The sequence below is a fragment of the Callithrix jacchus genome, chromosome 7, assembly GCF_049354715.1.
Source record: "Callithrix jacchus isolate 240 chromosome 7, calJac240_pri, whole genome shotgun sequence".
Taxonomy (NCBI): Eukaryota; Metazoa; Chordata; class Mammalia; order Primates; family Cebidae; genus Callithrix; species Callithrix jacchus.
In genome coordinates this window covers 6,649,595-6,675,784 of record NC_133508.1, presented here as the reverse complement: position 1 = coordinate 6,675,784, position 26,190 = coordinate 6,649,595, and the positions used below count along the sequence as shown (strand labels likewise).

The 26,190-nt window shown below is 42.4% G+C and overlaps 1 protein-coding gene across 9 annotated transcripts in view; it reads right to left on the bottom strand.

The window, feature by feature from the left end:
* Positions 1–26,190, bottom strand: part of SFMBT2 (Scm like with four mbt domains 2) — a 264,676-nt gene that overhangs the window by 62,553 nt on the left and 175,933 nt on the right. For all 9 annotated transcript variants that reach the window (XM_035306701.3, XM_035306700.3, XM_035306702.3 and 6 more), the window contains 2 exons: positions 23,153–23,300; positions 6,712–6,794 (listed from right to left, as the gene is read on the bottom strand). In XM_035306701.3, the coding sequence (XP_035162592.3) occupies positions 6,712–6,794; positions 23,153–23,300 (231 nt within the window). The remainder of the gene's footprint in view (positions 1–6,711; positions 6,795–23,152; positions 23,301–26,190) is intronic.

Sequence of the window (26,190 nt, the reverse complement as noted above, 5' to 3'; positions counted from 1 at the left end):
CTTTGTTTTCCTTTGTTCTTTGCTATTGACTCTTCCAGATCACTTTAAGCATTTTTACATAGAGTAAAATTCAGTCTTGGGTATATTGTTCTCTGAGGGTAGGGCTGTGAGACCAGCGCATGTCATCACGCAGCATTATAACCACAACCGACACACAGAACCACTCCTTCACCCCTAGATGCCCTTGCTCCGGGGTCCTTTGGTAATCAGTCCCTCCAAAGCACTCAACTCCTGGCAACCACCAATCTGTTTCCCGTCCCTGTAATTTCCTCTATGTTTCTTTATATTCTCATTATGAGAAAATTTTCCTTTAGATCTACAGTTCTTGTTCTGTTTATTCTGTAAGTCATGTAAATGGACTCACACGATCTGTAGCCTTTTGAGTCTGGCTTCTCTCACTTAGCATAATGCACTGAGATTCATCCATGCTATTACGTGATATGGAAGTTGCTTCTGCTTTCTTGCTGAGTAGTTTGTACAGATGCACCATAGCTTATCTATCCACTAAGCAGCTAAAGGCACTCGAGCGGTTTTCAGTGATTGTGATGAAAGCCACTGTAAACATTCTGGTACAAGTTTTCACGTAAACTAAGTATATTGATCTGCTCAGGCTGCTATAGCAAAATACGACAGACTGTGAGGTTTAAGCCACAGAAATGTGTTTTCTCATGGTCCTGGAGGCTGAAGGCATAGATCAGGGCGTTGGCAGGGCAGGCTTCTTCTGAGACCTCTCTCCTTGACTTGCGGATGTCTTCTCTTTGTGTCTTCATGTGGTCACGGCTCTGTGTGTACTTGGCAGTTCTGATTTCAGCATGCTTTATGTCTGGTAATCGCCCAACATAAACGGCAGTAAGAGTGTCCTGATTTTTATAAGTGGAGAAACTAGCTAAGCCATTAAGATCTGTTTGGGGTTCAATCCCCTCTTCTTCTTTTTTTAATTGCAGACAGGGACTCATTCTGTCACCCAGGCTGGAGTATAGCAGCATAATCTCAGCTCACTGCAACCTCTGCCTCCTATGTTCAAGTGATTCTCCTGCCTCAGCCTCCTGAGTAGCTGGGACTATAGGCATGTACCACCACATACAGCTAATTTTTTTTGTATTTTTAATAGAGTTGGGGTGTCACCATGTTGGTCAGGCTGCTCTTGAGCTCCTGACATCAAATGATCTGCCCACCTTGGCCTCCCAAAGTGCTGCAACTGCAGGAGTGAGCCACTGTGGCTGGCCCCCGCTTTTCTTACAAGGACACCAGTTATACTAGATGAGGGCCCCCACTTAGGACCTCGTTTTATCTTAATTACTTCTTTAAGACCGTATCTCCAAAGACACTCATGTGCTGAGGTATTAGAGGTTATGATTTGAACATATGAATTTGGGAGAGGCGCAATCCAACTCATACCATTAAGTTTGCATTACTCTAGAGATGGGACTGCTGGACCATATGGTAAATGAACTTTTAGCCTACTAAGAAGCTGCCAAAATGTTTGCCAAAGTTGCTACGGCATTTTGTATTTTCATGAGCAGTGTAGGAGAGTTTTAGTTGCTACTCATCCTCATCAGCATCTGATATTGGCAGTTTTTCAAAATCTTGGAATAGATACCTAGCGGTGCCTCACGGTGGTGGTAGCTTGCATTTGCCCTGCTGACTACTGATGCTCAGCATGTTTTCCCGTGTTTTCCTGGGGCACCCATGCATCTTCTTTGGTTAAGTGTCTATTTTTATTCTTATTCAGCCACCTCTTCTGGGTCTTCTATTCTCCGTGATAACTGTCTCTCAGATCCTGAAATTCCATGTGTCTTTCATTTCCCTGTCCATCTTCTTCTGTTTTTCAGACAGAATAATTCCTGTCTTCAAGGTCATGGACTCTTTCCTCTGTCATCCTCATTAAGTTACTTCAATGAATTTGATTTCAGCTACTGTATTTTTCAGTTCTAGAAATTCTCTTTTTTACAGTTTCTACTTCTTCTTAAGGACTTCCTATCTTTCAATTCATTATGAGAATATTTTCCTTTATATCTACAGTTCTTTTTTTTTTTTTTGAAACGGAGTTTCGCTCTTGTTACCCAGGCTGGAGTGCAATGGCATGATCTCGGCTCACCGCAACCTCCGCCTCCCGGGTTCAGGCAATTCTCCTGCCTCAGCCTCCCGAGTAGCTGGGATTATAGGCACGTGCCACCGTGCCCAGCTAATTTTTTGTATTTTTAGTAGAGACGGGGTTTCACCATGTTGACCAGGATGGTCTCGATCTCTTGACCTTGTGATCCACCCGCCTCGGCCTCCCAGAGTGCTGGGGTTACAGGCTTGAGCCACCGCGCCCGGCCCTATATCTACAGTTCTTAAACTTTAGAATCAGAATCCCCCTTGAAAATCTTTTAGAAAAATAAACTTCTGGGCTTCTCCCTGAAGTTTCTGATTCAGTTGATTGTAGGTGAAGCCAGAGAATGTGTATTTCTGACAAGTGCCCGGGTGATGCTGAGGCTGCTGGTCTCATGACCACACTTTAAGAACCACTGCTTTACATCACGCTTAGTTACAGTGGGGGATTGAAAATACTTGTCTTGTAATTCCAACACCTGGGTCATGATGGGTTTAGTTTATGCTTGGTTTAGTCTGGGCTGATTCTCTTTTCTACTGAGAATGAGGCTGATTTTCCCATTTGTCTTGAGCAATGTGGGAATTAAAGAATGGGTATTTTAAATGTTACGTTGTAGAGACTCTAGATTATGTTATATTCCTACCAAGAGCATTGACTTTTCTATTTTAGCAAGCAATCACCTTGGTTGGACTGAAACTTGAGACTGTCTCTTAAGAAGCAGCTCAAATTTCAATTGAGTTCAGCTTTTCTAGGCTGCTTGGAGTCTTCCTGGCACCTACATGATTCAGGGATCACCCCAAAAACCTAGACAGAATTTACACATAGAATTTGGGGTCCTGGCTCTCCCCTGAGTCTCCACTGACTTTCCAGGATTGGCGGTTGATCAGATTTTGTAATGTGGTTCATTAGACGAGAGAGACCGTGAACTTTATATCACTCTGTAAGTTATCCCACATGCTGTCAACTGTGGCTGCCCTGAGGTAAAAGTCTGAAAAAATGGGACAATTTCCCCATGCCATTCCCTTCTTCCAATCTCCTGTTCCCTTTGAAATATGCCTGCTTTTGTTCATGTTCCACTACCCCCAAATAGTGATTTTTGGTCCCATGTCCAGACTTTAGAGCTGCTCTATGTGCATGCAGAAGGGTTGATTCAGTCTGAGCTTATTCGGCCAATACTGAAAACATTATTTTAAAATAAATATGAAAATTTCCCAAATTGCCAACTACTATAAATTGTCATCAGACATGTTACAATACTCTGGATCTATATATTTAGAGATACCAAGATCAACACGTTCCTCTAAGTAACAGAGACTACTACTTTTTGTGACTAGTGGAAATAAATCAAGGTAATTCACATTTGTATGTCTTTTTCTAAAACTTAATTTGAAAAGCACAATTATATCTTATGTAACCTGAAAAAAACGTGATCCAATGCATGTTAAGAAATCAGCTGGCTTCATGCCTTGATGTTTCTTTGGAAATAGGAATCAAAGATCTTCTAGGAGGGCTGTGTGTTTCTGCAAGTCACCCTGCCTCACCCGTGGCTATTAACGCATTGAGCTTCCGTCTGAAAATACAACTCCATCAGCCACTTGAAAAGCCTCTCAATAAGTTAAAATGCATTTTATCCTTCTTAACAAGGGAATGCTACAACCACACAACCTATTTTCATTTCAGTCCACCGCTTGAGGGTAATTTATAAAGGATCAATAGCAAACCTGTTACCTGTGAGTTTATTTACCAAGCATTTTACTGTGTCGATTCCTTTCATAACAGCCTCTGTTAAACATCTCTGGGGAAATGTCTTCCATGCATCCAATTCCACACTAGCTCTCCTCTAATACACAGGAGATGTGTGATTAAAAAATGAAGTTGTAATATGCATTCCATTAAGAAGTACTTGTAGCAAGCTAACAAATTCAGCAAAGCACCACCAATGCAATGCATACATCAACAATCTGTCTATTACATAAACAGAGCGACAATCCTATTACATAAACAGAGCACCAGAAACAAAGGCATTCCTACGCCCACAGATTCATCCAAACAGAGAGCACCTTGGTAGCCAAATCCCGAAAACCCAGAAGCCACCTGGGAATGTGGTGCCTTGCTCTACCATTCAGACCCATGTGGACAACTCCTGGCTGTGAATGGGAAGAGAGGACTGATAAAAAGAAGCTATAGTGGGACTCTGTTGTCACAGAAGAAATCACTCTTTAAATACAGAATGAAAGGGAGAGATAAGGCTTTTCTTCCAAAGGCTAATGATCCGGGGAAGGAATACTTCTCTTTGTACCTTGTCAGGTACAAAGCACAATCTCAAAAGGATGTTAGGGTGCTACAAAATGTTTCCATGGCCCTAAATGAAAGCAGACAAGCCAGCAGATTCTGTGACCATGACATCAATATGGTGATGAGTCAAAGCTTTCGGAGTCTACCAGCTGTGATCTTTGTCGGGGCACAGTTACGCAACCAGCTCTATCACCTAAACACACGCCACTCGGTTCTTCAAGATACAGAGAAACTACTCTTGTGCAAAGGCAACCTCATTCAGTGGCGATCCTGGGGAGAGCTAGGACCGGGAACCCCAAAAATTCGACGTGTAAATTCTGCCTAGATTTTTGCCTGCTCTGTGGATCATGTGGGTGCCAGGCAGACTCCAAGAAACCTAGATGAGGTGAGAACTCAACTGAGATTTGAGCTGCTTCTCAGGGTTGTTCAATCATAGAAGGACCCTTGATTTCCAGCCTTGCTGCTGACGTGCTTCTGTACTCACAAGTACCAGCCGACCCAGTCATCAACCTACTGAATCCTCCAAAATCTGGTTTTTGACTTACGCTGACTTTTGAACTTCTGCCTATTCAGCCACTCCTTTCTTGCTTGACTTTTCATATTGTTTTGTGAAGCGTGCAGTGACAGGTGCAGTGGGAACGAAGTTGCAGCTCCAGGACTGCATGCTCAGCAAACAAGTCTCTGACCTGCACGTGCTTCGCACTGCTGTTACAGATCTCAACTAAGAGACTACCATCTTTTTGTCTTAACATAAATTAAGTTTCCTAACTGAAAGTACATTGAACATGGTAGACTATACATTTAAGTCTAATTCTTTTTTTTTTTTTTTGAGACGGAGTTTCGCTCTTGTCACCCGGGCTGGAGTGCAATGGCGCGATCTCGGCTCACCGCAACCTCCGCCTCCTGGGTTCGGGCAATTCTCCTGCCTCAGCCTCCTGAGTAGCTGGGATTACAGGCATGTGCCACCGTGCCCAGCTAATTTTTTGTATTTTTAGTAGAGACGGGGTTTCACCATGTTGACCAGGGTGGTCTCCATCTCTTGACCTCGTGATCCACTCGCCTTGGCCTCCCAAAGTGCTGGGATTACAGGCGTGAGCCACCGCGCCCGGCCTAAGTCTAATTCTTAAAACAGAGATAAATGATGTCTCCACTCCCAGTTCCCAGGGTTGATGAATTACTGATAATCTTGTAAACTGCAGCTGTCACGTACCGCACGGTGACGTTTCAGTCGATGATGAACTGTGCACACAATGGCGGTCCCATATGATTACATGGTTATACCACACAACCTAGGCTATGTGGTATAAGCTATACCATCCAGGCTGTGGATGAATCTCAAAGCTATATGTAGGATAGGCTATGCCATCTAGGCCTGTGTAGGTACAGGGTATACTCTACGACATTCACACGACAGTGAAGTGGCCTGATGACGCATTTCTCAGAATATTCCCCATCATTAAGCCACGCATGACTGTAGTTTATAAAATGACCTCCTATAATGCTCTAAGTACATGCATGTGCACACACACACACATGCTCATTGCTACTTTATGTGCCACAAAAATCCTATTACTACGTTCCAATAAGCTCTATATGAACAGGTAGTAGCTTAAAGTAAGCGAAGCACACAACTTGCTCGCACCTTACTGGACATCAAAGAAGGTACCCAAGCCATCAAAATAAGTAAGACTGTATTTTAAGACTAGGCCTCAGGAGCAAAGATTCTCCTCTCCGTGGGCTCGTGGATAAGATGCTACACAGCAAGTGTTCCTCTAACGGGCACAGGCGGCCAGCCGTCCGCCAAAAGGTGTCCTCTTCCCCCGAGAGTCCAGAACCACAGCTGAGCAGCAAGCGCGGGCAGGACCCCCTTCCTGGCCTCACCTGTGACCTGGTGAAGCCAAGTGAGGCGCTCCCACCAGTTGAAAGTAAAGAGCAGAAACACGTGGTTATCAGGCTGCAGTCTTCAGAACCAGCGACACCTTCTCCTTCATCTCCTTTCCTTCTGCTGGCTAGGTTACTCACCATGATGAGAACCACCTACTAATCAGGAAAACCCTGGGCTCTTCCGTAAGTGAGACTCGGCCATCACCCTTTAGCACGTTCCGGCCACTGTGCGTTTATTAGTCAATTTGTTAGCACAGACCAGCACCACCCGAGCAAACGCACAACCTGAAAGCAGAGCTTTCCAAAAAGTACATTTTGTAGTTCTCCAGTGCATGGTAATGCTCCAACCTTGCTTCGTCAATAAAAAGCAAGTCATAAAGCTTACGATAAACAAAATCTATGACTTGTTAAAATTAGGTAAGAGAGAAGTTTCTTACATTTCGGAAGCAGAAGGGAGGGGCTTCCTGCGCCCCATGCTGCTTGTGATAATCTGCCCAGTCAAAGTCCTGGCCAGAGTAACCTGCGAATGACAAAAAACAGATAAACAGCATAAATTAAGCAATATCCCAGACGGATGAGCAACATCAGAAGGGGTGCAAGTTTAGGCCACCAAAAGATAATGTCCTCTGATGCCTAACAGTACTTCAGATTCCATAAGCTCAGATGAACTATTTTGGAAAAAATAAAGTACTCAACACAGGTAAAAACAGAACAGAACAAAACATCATTACTACAACACAGTATCTGAAGCCAGGTGAAGAATGGTGGAACGTACCCGCGGCAGCTCCTGCCAGTGGCGGATCTGCCATAAGGGAGAGCTAGGCCAGGATACGACACGAGACACACTCTCACCACTCACTGTGCGGAAATAGATAATGGCATCTCCCTTCGTGGGAAACCTGAGTTCACGAGAGCTTACTTTTCAGTGTCTTTATGGAAAACGTGAGGTTTTATTGGGGAAAACTAAACAAAACAAAACAGTACCAGGGAGGACTTTTTAAAAAGTAACAGAAGGTAGAGAAGAGGGCAGCAAAGAGTAGAGGGCTTGGAGAGAAAGCCCCCAGAGAAATGAGGGGAGGGGAGGAAGGCAAGCATGGCCCTGGAGCTGTCCTGCTGAGGCTGAAGGACGCTCAGAACTGTGGGAGGCAGGCCTCTGCTGGAAGCTCTGGGGGCCGCTTGCAAATACTGCGAAAGGCATCTGAACAAAACTGCTCATACACACTGAATGTAACCAAACCCAGAGCCCACTCAAGTAGCTGTTTTCTTTCTTTATATTTCCTTCATTTGGACAGGGGAAGATGCAACTACATAAATGTCCACCAGGACCACAGCAAGGCAGGAGAGTAGGTGAGAGAAGAGAGGTCTGAATTATACATAAGAAAGGCATAACCCAGGGAGGAAAATGCCTCGTAATGGGAGTCTGCTCAGCAAAATCAAACCAATGAACAGACAAGGAAAAGGGAGTGAGGTGTTGAGATCTTTCAGTAAACAAGCGAAGGAAATACACAGTCCAACTGCTATGAACCGAAGCGTGCAGATGCCCCTTGTGTTTCTATTTATGGTGCTCTCTATGGGTTGAAACCTACGTAAAGTAAATCTATACGGGATTTCTTATGTTTTTTTATCCAAATCCCTCAGTTTCTTCCCCCCATATTATCACAGATTCTACGAGTGCAATTCATTCATTCATTCATTCATTCATTCATTTATTGAGACAGAGTCTTACTCTGTCACCCTGGCTGGAGTGCAGTGGCACAATCTCAGCTCACTGCAACCTTCGCCTCCCGGGTTCAAATGATTCTCCTGCCTTAGCCTCCCGAGTAGCTGCGATTATAGGCACATGCCACCACACCCGACTCATTTTTGTATTTTTAGTAGAAACAGGATTTCGCCATGTTGGTCAGGATGGTCTCCAACTCCTGACCTCATGATCAGCCCGCCTTGGCCTCCCAAAGTGCTGGGATTACAGGTGTGAGCCACCACGGCCAGCCTGGAAATTCTTTATTAAAGAAACTCAACATACTAAAGATACTGGTTGCTTCCACTTACATTCCTGAGCAAAAAATAGGAATTATTTTCATTAAGCAAGCTCAATATATCCTATTTTTTTTTAAGATGGGAGGGGGAGGGTTAACCAAAAAAAAGCAGCTGTCCTTCTCTGGTCCCAGAGACTGACCCGTGACCTTCCCATATCCTCTTGACCATCAGGGGCCGGTCCCCTTCTTTCTCAAGACAACTGTTTCATTCTGTAAAGACTGACAGTTCTTTGCAGCCACTTTCAAAGAGGTGTTTTGAGTCCTTCCACCTGCCCTTCTCTCCAAAGCTCCCCTCCAGCTAAATGCCTCTTGCACCAGAGCTTTCTGGACAGGACCAAAGCCAACTTTCTTCTGAACCTTTTTAAACACAACGAAACACATCTCACAAACAAGGTAATATAGTGTGAGTTTCTCTACAGTGAAGAAAGCCCTCCAGGTTGTGCACAGTTTCTCTGGAGCTGCCTGGGTCAAAGCCTCACATCACTGTAGAAGAATTAGCCTCAAGACATGTCAGACAGAGAAGTTTCCTAACAAGACAAAGGGCCCAGAACTAGAGAAGAGGGTATCTGGGTTTAAGACCCAGCTCTGCCAGTAATGGGATGGACCCCGGAATAAGTAGGTTAAATCTGCTGTGCCCACTTTCCTCATCCATAAGTTCACAAAATAAAGAGAAGAGCATCCGGGCGCGATGGCTAGCGCCGGTAATCCCAGCACTTTGGAAGCCTGACGTAGGCAGATCATGAGATCAGGAGTTTGAGACCAGCCTGACCAACATTGTGAAAACCCATCTCTACTAAAAATACAAAAATTAGCCGGGCATGGTGGCGCATTCCTGTGATTCCCAGCTACTCAGGAAGTTAACACAGGAGAATTGCTTGAACCTGGGAGGCAGAAGTTGTAGTGAGCCGAGATTGTGCTACTGCACTCCGGCCTGGGAGACAGAGCAAGACTCTGTCTCAAAAAATCAATAAATAGAAAAGCTTTTAGGTCCCTCTGCTATTGCATTCTATGACTCAGACCCACCATTACTAATTATTTTACTTTTGCTACTGAGGACTTTTTTCCCCAACTCTCTGAGGTTCATTCCCTTCTCTGCCCCCAGAAGAAAAGCGTGATGCGGCTGCATGAAGAGCAGTTACCTAACAAGGCATTCCTCTAAGAAGACCTCATGGCTCCATCCGTGGAGACTACTCTGTAACACAATGATCCCGTCTGTCTGGGGTTTTGGAAGAGGGACTTCGTTAAAGTCACGATCTCCAGCTTGGAAGTCACTGCTATTCCCTACACAGAGACATGAAGCTGGGCTTTCTCTAGCTAACTTCCAATGAGCATCAAGCCGTCCTATAAAAGGTCATGTCCCCTGTTTTCTTGGACCTACATTCAAGCCTTCCATGTATTCAGCCAGTCCTCCACTGTGTCTGTGGAGAGCCATTTCTAATCTGATCATTTCTAGATAAAACCAAGTCTCGCTGGGTATGTTCGAAGCAACAGTTAACTCATCTGCCTCTGGAACACACTCATTTCCTTGACACTCGAACAGCTAAGACTCCTCCTTCCCCTCCTCCTCCTCTTCGGGACCTTCACTCACTTCATCACTTAAAATTCTTTTTCTTTGGGCTGATAATGAGCTCTCTTTGTCGGGCAGTTTTGTGACATCTCAGAGAATAACTGCGACATAAAAACAAATTGCTGTGGATTGTGTAATAGAGACGACAGGGTCAATGATACTCATTAATCAACAAAGACAGAACTAAAAGTACTAAGGCTTCACTGTGGCCAGGAAAACCTGTTTTAAACCCGGAGCAGAGGGGAGAAGAAAATGAAAGAAAATAAAACCCTTTAGGCAATTAAAATTTGCAGCAAGCTGCCCTGAGAGACTGTTGAACCACAACCATTAGATTTATTTAAGCTTTTATTAGTGTTCATTCTGAATGAAGTTCCAACCCTTACAGGTCCAGAAGGGAAGAGGTTGATGAGCCATTTCCCTCAGATACAAATTAATTGACAAAAAACAGCTCTATTTGCACACATCATTATCGGCAGTGCGCATGGATAATTCTTTGGAAAAACTGTTTGGCCATAAAAAAGTTCCTGCCCTTTGACAAATCCATTTCATTTCTGGGAACTCATCCCATAAAAATGACCCCAAGAACTGAAAAAGGTGTTGTACATGAAGAGATTATGGCGTCATGATTGGCAATACTGGAGGGAAAAAAATGAAAAACCTGTGTGTAGTAACAGAAGTGACATGAAACTTCTCCAACACATAGGAATGCCACACAGGCATGACTGCACGTAGTTAAACAAATCATAAAAATAACTGCTATAGCTTTAGATGAAAAGACAGCTATACACATATGCAGAATTCTTAGATTTGTATAAAAATACGCAAAGACGAAGACCAGAGAAAATGTGCAAAAAACCCTCGTGATAAATGTGACAGTAACAGTTTGGTGGTAGGACTCTTGGCTACTTACTTTCCTCTTTGGCACCTTTGTATTTTCTAAGTTTTCAGTAGTGATCACAAAATATTTCATTAATAAAAGATTGTTTTAAAACACAGAATCTCTGCGGTATTTTAAATGATGATTAAGGCACTGGTTGATCAACCCAGAGTCTATTTGGCACATGGAATACACCATGACTGCCTCCCCTCAGCCTTCCCCCAGCTTTGCATTTGCCACTAGAATCCTGACTTTATCCAGTTCCTGGAGGAAGTGAATTAGGACAATCTTCAGACACTCGTGGTGGGTATATTCCCCTTTCTGGAGGCTTAACACAGGGGTAGGGGAAGGGTTGACTGAAAAACTTCTCTCTCTAACAAAAGACATATGCAGGAATAAAAACTCTTCTATCCTGGGTGGCTATGAAAAAAACATATACAATCTTACTAAAAAATAAAAATAGCAAAGGAATAGCATGTTTGCTATCTACCTGGCTGGCAAAATGAAAACCAGCACTAAGAATCAGCATTGCAAAGGCTGCAAGAAAGCAGGTGCAGCCTGCTTTATGTGTTTGTGGTTGGAATGTAACTTTAAAATCCTACCGTCGATGTCAGTTTGGTAACGTGTCAAAATCCTCAGGAGGGAGTCTACCCTCCAGCCAGCCATGAGTTCATGCATACGCTCACTCATTCAAAACTCCTGCCCAACTGCTGGGTGCAGGGCAAGGGAACCAACCCGACAAAAATCCTAACTCTCCAAGCTTACATTCCAGGGAGTAGAGACAGATAAGGCACAAATCTAAAAAGTCAGATGATCACAGGTGTCATAGAGAAAGTGGGGAGGGCGCATAAGGAGAGCCGCCCCTGCACACGGAGCTCAGGGAGGCCTCAATGAGAAGGTGAGTGCTGGGCAAAGGCGTGGAGGAGCTGAGAAAGCCAGGCGTGCAGCAGTGCAGGGGCAGAGAGTGCAGGGTCAGAAACCTGCAACTGCAGAAGCCCCGGGGTGAGTCTGGATGGCTCCAGGGTCAGCAAGGAGGACTGTGGGGCCAGAGCCGATGGGCAGGTGGGACCGGAGCATCAATTCCATTCTGAAGAGGACAACGGCGCAAACACGTTACATACAACAGTGAATTAAAAACAAGAAACAGCACTTGGGGAGGCCAAGGCGGGCGGATCATGAAGTCAAGAGATCGAGACCATCCTGGCCAACATGGTAAAACCCCGTCTCTACTAAAAATACAGAAATTAGCTGGGTGTGGTGGCACACGCCTGTAGTCCCAGCTACTCAGTAGGCTGAGGCAGGAGAATTGCTTGAATCCGGGAGGCGGGCGTTGCCGTGAGCCGAGATCATGCCACTGCACTCCAGCCTGGCAACAGGAACATCGAAGAAACAAGAACAATGAGGAAATGTTGAAATAAACTACCTACAAGTCATGGGCCTCTCCGTGGTCCCTTGGGAATGAGTATTTTGGCATGACATGACTTAATAAATAAGCAGCAAAACCCAGTTTACAAAACAGTGGATTCAAAATGATTAAACAGATATATAAAGTTGCATATCCAAGGAAAGAAATCTGAAGGAATATACACCCCAAATCATTTCATCCGGGTAGGATTATTATAACGAATATATCTTCAGACTTTTCTATTTTTCAAAATGTGAATGAATGAGTATGGATAAATCTGTTATTTTAAAAATTCTTTAAAAAACTCTTCAGTCACTTGAGTCTCCAGTTTGCCCAATTCTGCTTAGTTGCTGATAAGGATGGACAAGGCTCCAGCGACCACTGGGAGTAACAGACACACAGCCTGACACCAATGACACAGCAAAGGAAAAGCAAGGGTAGAGGCAAACTCAGAGAGCAGGGAAAGAGGCTCTGCGCGGGAACAGCTCCGCAGAGAGAGCTTCCTCACCCCAGAGAACGTTTACTCTATTAAATGCTGGAAGAACGTGTGTAAATGGCAAGCTTATTTAGCTTTCAGTCCAACCTCCCTTGGAAAAGTGATGCAATCATCTTCAGAGTCAGCAAATGCCAGGACCCAGATATGTGCACAAATGTTGACGCAACGGAACCTGAGTTCTAAGAACAGGCTCTCGGTCCTTTCCCAGAAAGTTTCAGGACTCACAGAGCAGCACTTTGGGGCATTTCTGCAATGATGTATTCTTCTGACTGAAAGCTGATCTTTCTCCTTTCAAGCCCAAGGTTTTTTTTGTTTTTGAAGCAACCAACATCCCTTGAACACCCACTAAAGCCACATGCTCTGTGGCATTCCTTTAGGGTATGAACGTCCCATGGCCCGGGCAGGGGGGCAAGATCGCACAGACCTCAGCTGGCAGAACGGGTCTGGGAGCCAGTCTGCCTATTCCAGAGCACGACTTGCTCAACACTGCCTCCATCTGTCTCAGGAAGGAGTTTCTTCTGTACGTTGCAGGCCGACAGGGAGGACAGCAGAAACAGCAGTGACTGCCTAAAGCGTCTGTACTTGTCCATGCTGTTTGATGAAAAACTACAACCTCCCCCTTGAAGTCTTCTAGCTACGTCCATATTCTTGGGTGAGATTCAGTTTTAAACCCTCCTGGATGCTAATCTTTAAAAGTGATGCTTTCATTCATTCCCAACTGAATTATTCTATGTTTTTTATGTTCATGGAACAGTGCAGGAAAACCAAACAAACAAGTGGAAAATAAGGAACGAGAAAATAAACAAAATAAGACAACATAAGCACTAGCCATACCACCTTCTTTATCTTTTAAAACATTATGTTGAGAAGTACTTAATCTTGGTCATGGTAAGATACTTCATATACTTCTCCGCTGAGGGAATGTTCTACATGTTATTTTGAATTGTAAACATAATGTTAGGGGACACTGGTATGTACCCAGGATGGGGTCTAACGTCACATAAATATCAGCTGTAAATGGCAAAAACAACTTACGGATCCTGAAGAATGAAGTGAATTAAGGGTAAACGTGAAAGATTCTTAAGGTTTAAACAATCAGAAATATTTTCAGATATTAAAAATGACCCAGAGAGTTTTACTCTCCCAACTCTTTTTAATCAAAAGTGACCTTTTTGCTCAAGAATGAATCAGAAAGCTAGAAATGAGACTTGCTTCCAAGTCCAGTAGCCGGGTAAGGACGATCTGACAGTCTCCCTGTCAGATATCAAATATCAGATGAAATACATTTTTTTAAAATTACATAGCCCAACTCAAAAGAGAAGAAAATCTCCAGACACCAAAAAAAAAAAAAAAAAAAAATGAAAGAGCCCTGAAAGCCAGAACTGAGCAGCCCAGCAGCTCACAGAGAAGAGAGGGCAGCCTGGCTTGAGGAAGATGAGCAGGAGGACCCGAGGCTACTTTCTTCATCTGGCCCCAGGGAGTGGCCTGGTCTATGAAAATAGAACCAGACAAACTAAGCCGACTGATCGGAGAGGCAGCAGAGATGGGTTACCTGCCTGGGGTTCTGAAGAAGAAAAAAGGAGATCCATGAAATCCCCTAGGCCAGTGGCACACAGGGATGTGGGGTCCAGCTTTCCAATTCCGTGGGACATAGACTGAGAAATTCATATCAAATTCAGCCACTCATTTCTTGAATAACTGGGGACACCTTCATGGACCAGACATTGGTTTTGGTGCTGAGGATGCAGCAGTGAACAAAAGAGAGTTAAAAAAATATCCTTGATCCTATGAGGTTTATTTCCTAGTGGGCGAACAGACAGTAACAAATAAACATAGATTGAAGAGATGATTTCAACCCAGTGCATATGAAACTACCTCAAAATAACAACCACCATTGAAATTAGTTAACAATCAACAATCACAAACCACATAAGGAAACTAACCAACTCAAGGGAGGGCTAGATAAATTGACTTTAAAGCAAAATGCCTTACCAGGAAAAAAGAGAGCGTCCACCAGTCTAATGGTCCTGAATCTGAACAACTTAACACAGCTTCTAATATGAACACCACACACTACATACCGCATAGCACACACAGACACACACCACAGACTTACCACATACACACATCACATATTAGACACAAAGACACACACATATACCACACATACACACCACACACACACACCCCACACATACACACCATGCACAAACATATCTATCACAAAAACGAAGAGATGCTAGCAAATCCTCAATCTCGAAATGATATTTTAAAGTGCCATTTGGAAATTTACAGAAGAAACAGATAAAAATATAGTGAGGATATAGAAAATATGAATAATTCAGTAAATAAACTTGACCTGACCATGACGTGACAATAAATTTGAAAATACAGCTAAAACAGACAACACTGTAAAATACTTAAATGATTACCCTGACTATACTCATATTTACGAAAGGAAATAAATTCACACTCAGTAAAACACCAATACTATCACCAGCTCCAGATAGGTTTATAAAATCGTTTTAGCAAAGTTTCAAGAATCACATAAGTCATATCTTACACAAACTGTTTTTGAGACAGTTTAGAAAGGTAGCTAGATATGACATAAATATTCAAAATTAGTGGTAATCTCTTATACCAGCTGACAACCAATAAGAAAGAAATCCCATCCACCACAGCAAGCAGAAGGATAAGGTACCTAGGAAATATTCCAAGAAAAAATTCCAAGTTACAAAAAGATAAAAGAAAAAGCAATTTTTCCAAATTAATCTATAAATTCAATGCAATGCCAAAATCCAGTGGGACTATAGAATCTTACAAACTGATGCTAAAATTCATGTACAAGAATGATCTGTCAAAAATAACCAAGAAACTTGGAGAAAAAAAGAAAATGTGACTCAATTATCAAGACTATATTATTATAAAGTAATAGCAATTTGTTCAGGGCTATACAAACAGACTGATGAGGCAGAATAAGAAAGAACAGAGTAAGAGCCGCCCCCACAAAGGGATGGCTCCATGACAGTGGTCCCATTATAAATCAAAGAGGAAATAGCAGACCATTCAACAAACGATATAGAGGCAAGTGTGGAAACAGAAAATGCAATTCAATTCAAGCAAGAAAAATGAGAAAGTTTTCCTTCCTCATGCCAGTACAAAAATCATTTTCAAGTAGGTTACAGAGCTAAACATGGAAAAGTAAAACTACAAGAGTTTCAAAGAAAACACATCAGTAGGAAGGAATTCTAAAGATATATAAACAATGGATACAGGGAAAGATGGCTGTTTGACTACATTATAATTTACTACTTCAATATGCCATAAAAATCATTCAAAAGCAAAGAAACAAGCCAGACTAGGTTATTGTATATGTGTGAAGCACATTGCTGAGAAAGGATTCATTTTAGAATATATAAACGGCTTCTGTGACCAACAGAAAATGGGTGAAGGAAGAAAACCACAAATGGCCAATAAGCGTAGGAGGCAATGCTCAACCATCCTAGTGATCAGGACCACCCCAGTGAAACAAGGAGACCTGCTTCACTCCCCTCAGAGGGGCCACGCTTAACCCTGGGAATATCACACAGCAGTGAGGGTAACACAAAATGGGAATGCTCAGACACCATGTTAGAAACGTAAACTGACACATCACAGAGAGTATTTGGTACTATCTATGGAATTCCTGGGATATCCCCTGAAAGCACCTCTTACACTTGGGGACATTGGATGTACATTTGAGGATCATTTGCAATAGGGAAAACTGGAAATCCCTTCCACGTTTACCAATAGTAAATGGGATTTTCAAATATTACAGTATATTCATCAAGCAAGCAAAATGAATAATCTACATGCCCCAACATGCAAAAGAATCTGAAAAATGTTAATAAATAAAAAGTTACATAAAGATATGCATAGCACATTATATATGTATATACTTAGATATTTTAATTTGACTGTAATAAAAACAATGACACTGGTAATGCATAAACAGAGAAGCCTATGCAGTCAGTCGTAAAAGCACGTAATTTTTAGGAGGACGCTCACCTTGTGAGGAAGAGAGGAGAAGGGCTACGGGTGGGAGAGAACGGGGAGAGAGCTTCAATTCATTCAACTTCAACAAATCCCACTCAAGTGCCACCCACTGTTCTAGCTACTGAGGATGAGTGATGAGTGACTGACAAACACCCTTGCTGCTCTGGATCTTTCATTTTAGCGGGGAGATAAATGAAAAACAGACAAACAAGAGGGGTATGTATTACTTATCTGTGTATTGCATGATAAGGTCTGTGATATACCGCAGGGAAGGAGATGCAAATGTTGGGGGTGGTGGTTTGCTATTGATATTGAACAGGGAAGCCCAGAGAGATGACTTCAAGCAGGTAGCGCTTGAGCCAAGACTGAAGCAGGTGAAGGTATCTGTGCAGAAGGAACAGCAGGTGCCACATCAGGGAGGTGACAGTGAGTGGAGCAGACTGAGTGGGGAGTTAGGAGAGGAGGTGGGACAGGGCAGTGGAAGTCAGCACGGCTGGGAGCTATAGGCTGTTGCCACAGTCTTGACGTGGACACAGAGTGAGGTGGAAGGCGCAGAGAAGGGACCTGTGGTTTACATTCTAACATGATCAATCTGATAGCAGTGGTGAGAGTTCCCTCAGTAAAATGAGGGGCCACTACAGGAATGAGGTGAGACTCACTGGTGGCCTGAGCCAGGTGATCATGAGGAGAAGCAGTGAGATTCTGAAAATGTGGACAGGAGTCCCTGATGGGTGAGGTATGGGGTGTGAGAAATAGAGGACTTAAAGATGATTCCATCTTCATTATGCCTGTAATACTTTCATGTTTCGTATTTCTCTGTTGAAAAATGCGAATCAAACAACACAGAATGTTAGCATCTGTTGGAGCAAGGTGGTCGGGCCCTGAGTGTCTGTCTGTGTTATTTTCTGCTCCCTTTGGTATGTCTGAAACATGAGTGACCAAATGGATTAAGCTCCTCAGTCAGTGTCTGAGATTTTTCTTAAGGAAAAGAGAATTCCACTTAGGGTTCCCTGCTTTGTGTCTCAGTAATACTTAAAATGCATCTTTACTTCCTAAATGTATTAACAGTTTATGTGTCTATTAAATGGTCACCTAACAGAGGCAACTCGAAGTGCTAACGCAAGCCGATTACTTCAGCCTGTGCTCACATCTTTTACTGCAGAAATGTAAAGGCTGAACATTTTCTTCAAAAGTTCCTGGGTGGAACCTTTCCTCCACTAATTCTACAACTAATCTTTGATGTTGCAACAGAAAGATTAATGCAATAATTTTAAGATAGCAAGTCGTGGCTGACGACCCATACACATTTTGGCTTAGGTGATCTACTCACCTGCTGATCACTTTTCATAGTGCCTATGAAATCGACTTGCCGTTTACTGGATTTAAACTAACTGGGTAAAATCTCCGAGGTGCTATCTTTTGCTTACCAGGAAGATGCTTACTACATAGAAAGTCACGCTGAAAAATTCCTATCCCCTCTAGCTCACTTGTCCCTAAGGTGCGAGGACACATTTTTTTTAAGTAGGAATAGAGTTGAAACAGTGTATTAAAATATCTGTGTTCTCTGCATATCTCTCTCCTACACCACCGGAAGTCTTTTAGTCTTTTTTCCGTTTCATCAGCTGCTTCCCAAGCTCCTTTTGGAATCAAGCAACACATTGTAATAGTAAGCAGCATTCGTGTTTTGAAGGGAAATCTAGACAAGGCAATACATTCATGGAAAACATACACACAGGAAAACATCTGAAATCACCTGGCAATAAGTGTAATAAATCTAACATATTCTACGTGTAAACCCAAGAATTTAATTTAAACACAACCTTTTTTTTAAAAAAAAGAAAGCTTCTACTTGCATACATTCATAAAGTGAAGAATAGTGTTTGAAACATCTCTACAGCATGACTGAATCCTGGTGTCGAGGTTAAGATGACGTGCAACCACCACCTCTAAAGGAAACTGTAAAACGCCACTACCGCAATCGCCACCACCTCCTCTACATGCTCATTCAGTTTAATTACAAAAATAAATATACTGCACTCTCGCAAGAGAGTAAAGGAGTCAGTGGATGAAGCCAGGACTGTCTTATAACCACAGACCCTTGTAAAATTGTTCCCCAAAACTGTAATTCTCTGCTGTGACATACTGACCATTTGAATCATGTAAAGCCATGGTCCACTGACGTGAGTCAGGTTGCCTTAGGCCCCCCAAACTCTATAGAATTACTAAGAAGGATGAACGTTAACAAGATATCAGCAAGACAGAACAGCAGTGAAGGGTGGATATGGCTGTGGAAAAAGCATTAGATTTGGAATCTTAAGGCTGGGGTTTTTAAACCAACACCTCTACACCAGGATTTGAAAAGTCATTTGACACAACTGAGCCTCCATTTCTCTAGGTATAAAATAAGTAAGGTTGTTGAAATCATCTTTAGGATCCTTTTCAGTTCCAAAACCCTCCATTTTTAATAGTATATGTTCATTTTTGAATAGTACTTTTATTTAGATTAAAAAAAAGATAAAATAGTATTGTTACACGTCATGTCTACTTCATCCCTTATGCCGTGCTCCCCACTGCTGTCCCGCAAACCCCAAGCACCAGTAATGATCCTCATTAGTTTCTTATGAAACTACAGAAATGTGAGCAAACACTAATATACACTGTCTTGGTTCTTCTCTAACATAGAAGGTGCCACACGGTCCCTACTGTACCATCGAGATACTGCGTATCTCTGAGAGCCTTCCACATCAGTTCAGAGACTTCCCTCATTCTTTTCAACAGTGGCACAGATTTCATTAGATGGATCTCCAAAGTCTACTTGACCAATATCCTACTGATAAATACTTGAATTTTTTCACTCTTTGGCTACGATAAATAATGCTGCAAAAAATAAACTTTTATGCAGATGATCTCTACATTTTAACTTAAGGAGAAATTTCCAGAAGTGGAATCACTGAGTCACTGGGAAAATGCATCTAGAAGTTTAACAAAATCTGCCCAACTGCCTTCCACATAGCTTGCACTTTTCTGCACTCTCAACGGCCATGTCTGACAATCTTTATCCCCCCACCTTCTCACTAAGCTGAGGTTCTCCTCTTCCTTCTCCTTTGGATTTCTATCTCATATGATAAGCAGATGCCACTTCAGTGGGATTTCTCTTCATTTGTGTTTCTCTTATTATGATGAGTTTGCCCAGGAATCACTGAGTTTCTTACACTGTGCGCACTTCTGAGCTTATTTCTTGTCCACATCCCTGTAAGTTGCTTGTCTTTTTCTTACTGGTTTACAAGTAAAAATTCTATTTCAAGAAAACATTCCTGAACTAATGATATTTACCACATTCTTTAATAACATTTGGCTGTGTCCCCACCAAAACCTCACCTTGAATTGCAACTCCCACAATTCCCGCACGTCGTGGGAGGAACCCGGTGGGAGGTAATGGAATCATGGAACAAGTGTTTCCCGTGCTCTTCTCATAATAGTAAGTCTCATAAGATCTGATGGTTTTAAGAACAGGAGTTTCCTTGTACAGCTCTCTTTTTGCTTGCTGCCATCCATGTGAGATGTGACTCACTGCCTCCCACCATGATTTTGATGCTAACCCAGCCACATGGAACTGTAATCCACTAAACCCCTTCTCCTGTATAAATTACCCAGTCTCAGGTATGACTATATCAGCAGCATGAAAAGAGCCTAATACCCTGAACTAATGATATTTACTACTTACTGAATGCTTTAATGGCTTAAAAAGAGTTACAGTTTCTTACTGGAAGGTATTAGCCACCATTACTTAACATTCTAGTGATGTGTAGTAAGTATTTGTATATAATATCCATGAAGAAACATTCTTTTGATTTTTGAAAAGACAATTTCACTTTCAATAAGAGAAAGGAATGGCTTGGAAGCATGCATGAAGATGATTCCACCTCACCAAATATCATAAATACTTGGATAAGAGAGAAGAAGTGATGACCATAACTAAATATTAAGTATAAAACAGCTTAAAATATAAAAATATTTAATTTTATATCTTTGAACAGTCCTTTCATTGCATGTTTAAGAGTTCAATTACATCAATGTAAAACAATTTTACTTAGTATCATATTTTATCACAATTTTACTTAATATCACTTAATATCATAAAATTCAAGTATCCAAATAGACACAATCATTTTCCTAGTGAACTTCTAAGCTGTGTCAATGATCTTGTTCTGTAATTCATGGAAAATGTATTTTAAAATTCTGAAAACACTGACAACGATGAAACCTCTGCCCTAATGCAGTGATCAGGCAGCTACAATGCTGATATAAATATTTTCCTTTTCTTCACTCTGTGAGGAAATATCCAACCATTTAAAAAATTCTTAAATGTAAATAGATCCTAATACTATGGAGGAATTAGAAGTCTAACCAAGTAACATTTACATATCTAGAAAAAGTTTTCCTTCAACGACACAGGACCCATTCTCCACATATACTTCCATGAGACAAGTCCAAAGGAAGCAAAAGAAGATGGCCCACAGGGCGTTCCAACTCTACAGGACCTACAGCTAATTCCAGAGCAGGGAAGGACTTCTCACCCACTACATTGAGTCTCGTTGAATACATGACTCCGGCAAGGCCGTATTAGAGGGATGAGAATCCTTTGACTTTTATCATTTTAACTCTGCTGGTCACCTGAGGACTCCCACAGATCTCTCCAGTGGACAGTCTTGAAAAAGGAAGTGGTGACGTGGCTCAGGATGCAAAGCCAGTGTGTACCAACAGAGAAACAAACACCCAGGCTTCCTGGAGTCCTCGTTGCTACTAGGGCACACAGTCCCAGGACCCAAGCTCTGCCCGCAGACCTACAATCCAAATGACCTTGGGCAAGTTGTACAAGCTTTCTGTGACTCAGATTCTTCACTGTTCACTTTGAGGAGTGAATGAATTAGGCATTAAAAGCAGTGAGTAGTAAACAGTATAGCAGCTCTGTGGAAGTTCACCATATACCATGAGGCTGAATTCCATGACTGCATAACTTTAACCTGAGCAGTCAACAGCTGAAATGGAAATATTCAAAAGCATCTCCTCCGTAAGGACAAATACAGGGGAAAATGAAGATGAAAACCCAGCAGAATACAGTCATGGTAAAGGTTAGCAGACACGGAACCATTAAATGATGCAAATAGCACGGTGAGGCCACCAGGCAAGGTGGGACTTAAACTGTGTGGGGGTTGGATGATTTTCCCAGTAGGGTTAATGCCCCAAGCAATCCAATCCCTGGCAATCTGGAAAGGTTAGTACAAAACCCCTTATTAGTTCAGGTTTTCTGTTAAAATCCTCCCCAATAAGTTTACTTTTCTATTCTCTTTCTAATTTTCTTCTTTTTCTTTTTCTTTTTTTTTTTTTTTGAGATGGAGTCTCACTCTATTGCCAGGCTGGAGTGCAGTGGCGCAATCTCCGCTCACTGCAACTTTCGTTTTCAGGTTTTAAGCAATCCTCCTGCCTCAGCCTTCCGAGTAGCTGGGATTACAGGCACATACCACCACGCCTGGCTAATTTTTTGTATTTTTAGTAGAGATGAGGTTTCACTATGTTGGCCAGGATGGTCTCGATTCTTGACCTCATGATCCATCTGCCTCAGCCTCCCAAAGTGCTGGGATTACAGGCGTGAGCCACCGTGCCCGGCCTCTTCTTACTATACCTTTATTATTCTTCTCTTAGTCTCACCTGTCATCTTCTTCTTTTCTTTTCTATTTTTTTTTTTTTTTTGAGATGGAGTCTCTCTCTGTTGCCCACGCTGGAGTGCAGTGGCACAATCTCAGCTCACTGCAACCTCTGCCTCCAGGTTCCAGCAATTCTCCTGTTTCAGCCTCCTGAGTAGCTGGGATTATAGGCACCGACCACCATGCCCAGCTACATTTTGTATTTTTTTTTTAAGTAGAAATGGGATTTCACCTATTGGCCACAATGGTCTCGAATTCCTGACCTCATGATCCACCCGCCTTGGCCTCCCAAAGTGCTGAGATTACGGGTGTGAGCCACCACGCCCGGCCCTCACCTCTCATCTTACTGCTTTCTTTCTGAATAAACCTTAAGCCTATAGGGCACAACAAACCACACAGGTTAACTCTAAGAGTAGTACTCACTCACGATGTGGTTCTTGAATCCCAATTTAAAATCATTTTAATGCATCCCGGCTCCCAACGTAATTATTTTAAAGTATTATAGCATCTAATTGTTGGATATCTGAAAGCAAATTGACTCTGGGGAAAGAAGTGAGAAGCCCAAGGCCGCCCGCCCGCCCAGCCGAGAGATAGAGCTATAACTGACACCTATGTCAAGCTGAAGAACATCCTATTTCCGCTCTGTCTAAACCCTTTACAAAAGCAGCCTCCCCAGATTAACACAGGAATTACTGCAATGACCATAAGACACCCTCCTGAACCGCCCAGACCCTGCACGCCTTCACGGAACACAAACCTTTGGGAGGAGTGAGGCTGACTCCATTTTTAAGGCACCACTGTACTGGCAAAATCCCCAGAGAATCTGCATGGCACAGCACTGAAACTTGACTTGGCTCAGGTCTTAGGTCATCAATAGTCACTTGAAAAAAGTGATTGTTAAAAACCTAAAAGAAAAAAAAACAAGCAGGGGGGAACCAAAGGTTAATTCTTAGGAGTTACACATAACGCTAGTATAAAATACTGGCAGAGCTTCCAAAGGCAATTAATATATTTCATCAAAATGATTTGAATACAAACTGGCATTTTCAATGTCTGTTGCTAAATTGATTCAGTAGATAAAAAGTTAGAACTGACCACTATGGTCCTATTACTGGAAAAATAAATATAGGATATATGGAAGTATGAGAACGAACAAAATCGAAGACTCAGAGAATTAACCGACAGTGATCACTTAAAGATAACTGAACGGAGGAAGTCAGACAGGCAAACCCCAGCTTAGACAAGAGCCAAGACAGGAACTGAAAAGTGAAACCGTTTATCACTGTCCATAGCCAGCACCAAACTCTTTACACCTGATCATTCAAGAATCTCCGAGATCTGGCTTGGAGCTTTCTAGCCTTATCCTGCACCATATCCCTCAGAAAACCAGAGAGGAAATCATTCACACTAAGCCTCACGGGCTACAACACCCCCAGAGCCATGGTTAAGCTATCAAAACACAGTGCCTTTTCAGGGTGCGTCTCCTATTTCAATGCTGCTGACCTGGCTGGAATAAACAGCCCTCGCTCTGTGCTCCTAAAATTTCAGACTTCAACTTCTGTATTGAAACTGTCATTTCTTCCGGGACTGATAACATATAGTCTTCCAGTGCAATAGAGCGTAAGTTATTAGAGGACAATGATACCTTCTTGATGAACACAAGTATCCCCAAATGCACATAAAATGCTTTGTATGTAGGAACTGTATAAATGACCACTGAGTATAAGAAGAAACATCAATGAAGAAATAAGAGCCAGGTGTGCAGATAAGCAAGGCAGAGGACAAACCTCAGACGGATCATCACTGAAAAGCGTGACGGATTTAAATAATGTAGTATCTAAAACAGGGCAGAAAAGAAGATCCCTTTCCCAGCTCAACAGACATAACCCAGTCTTCCTTAGGAAACCCTGAGAGTTCTATGAGGCTATGATTCCCGGCTCCTTCCGAATTTTTTCTGGAAGCAATTGACTTCAAAGCGAAGCAAGAGAGGAAACTCACTTCTGTTTTGCTCTGTGCTGATTTTGGTATAGTGCACTGAAATGTTTGCCTGTGAAAGTCAACTTCAGGGAACAAAGGATCGGATGGGGGCCTTCCCAGTGAGGTCATCTCCGAGAACCCTGTTGAGAATCCCATTCTCCCTCCACCTGAAACCTGTAAGATTGTATTAAAGGATTATGAAAATCCTTCAACTTTTGTCATTTTCACTCTTCTGGGCACCTGCAGACTGCCACAGGCATCTCTACTGGACAGTCTTGGAAACGGAAGCATGGCGATCTGGCTCAGGGTGCAAAGTCAGTGTGGACCAACAGCGGAACAAATACGGAGGCCTTCTGGAACCCGCACTGCTACTGGGGGCACAGTCCCAGGACCCCAATATCCCTGCCCTGTGCATTTTTCTCCTTAGCCCATTTAATATGTAACATTCTGTATTTACTTACTGATTAATTCTGTTTATAATCTGTCTCCCTCCATTAAAACATAAGCTCCACAATGGGAACATTGTCCAGAATAGAGCCTATGAGGGCTCAGTAAATATCTGTTAAATGACTGTTATTTAGTCTATCTCGCATACATACACATACTCACACACATACGTATATAAAGAGCATGTGTTTTGGTGGAGCCACAGTATCTTGTAAAGAAGGGCACTAAGAATTTCCACAACCATTAAGACTCATGCTCACATGGGAACACTTCAAAGGAAAAGTTTGTAAGTTTCATCAAATCCATCAGGGCTCACGTTCCTAATAGGTCTGAAGCACTGTTTTGTGCTCTATCCAGTCCAGAACCCACAGGACTCAGAACTAAAGCCCAGAGGAGTTAACTGGCTTGTCCAAGACTGCACAGCGAAGAGTTGGCAGAAACAGAAACAGAACCCAAGGCTTCTAATTCGGTATCCTCCTAATCGATACAACACACTTCACTTACTTACACAGATGACATCAATACCATCTGCCAGTATCTCAACACCAAAAACACACCCCCGCTGGATGTCTGGAGGTTCATCATTTAACATGGATCCACTATGTGCCTGTCTGCATCCTTGTCTGTTTGTGGTAACATTATTTACATATTTCTTCAACAGTTATGCCAGCAAGTAAAAGCCCAGGGTGGAAAAATATGAAATTTTCGTTGTGATGAGTAATGACAGCACAGTATGTTACATTTTCAAACATAATATTCCAAAATACTTCCCTGTATTTAGAGAAATACATTTAAGTATAAATATACTCTACATTCAGAGTATTCTGATACCTCATTACATGAAGATGAGTCTTGAACCTGGGAAGGTGCCTACCCAGGTTCTCAAAGACAGATGCACACATCCCAGTCCATGCATTATCCAATACATGGTCAATAAGAGAAGGAGTGTACACAAAACAGCATGACTCATTTTATATCTGCTACAAAGGGTAAGAAAAAGCAAAATAAAAAGGAAAACACCGCTTAGAAATCAGTAAAAATACCTTCTGCCTCTCCACAGTAAGATTTACTTAGAGAAAATTATTTACACTGAAAAACCAACTATCGCTGGAAGTCTATCCAACTGGATAAAGACATTTGGGTTGAAACTAATTTTGATGAGCAGACACATTCTAACACTACATATTACAGCTATTTAAAGGCAAAAGAACATGGGAGAGGCTACGCACATCGACTCTGTTGAGTTTAATTGGTAAATACCGGGTGAGGTGGCCCTGCGGCAGATAGAGGGGCAGCAGGCATTGCCTACGGCACTCACTGCCAGAACAAAGGGGAATTCTGGCCAGGATTCAACAGGGCACCATGTGTCCA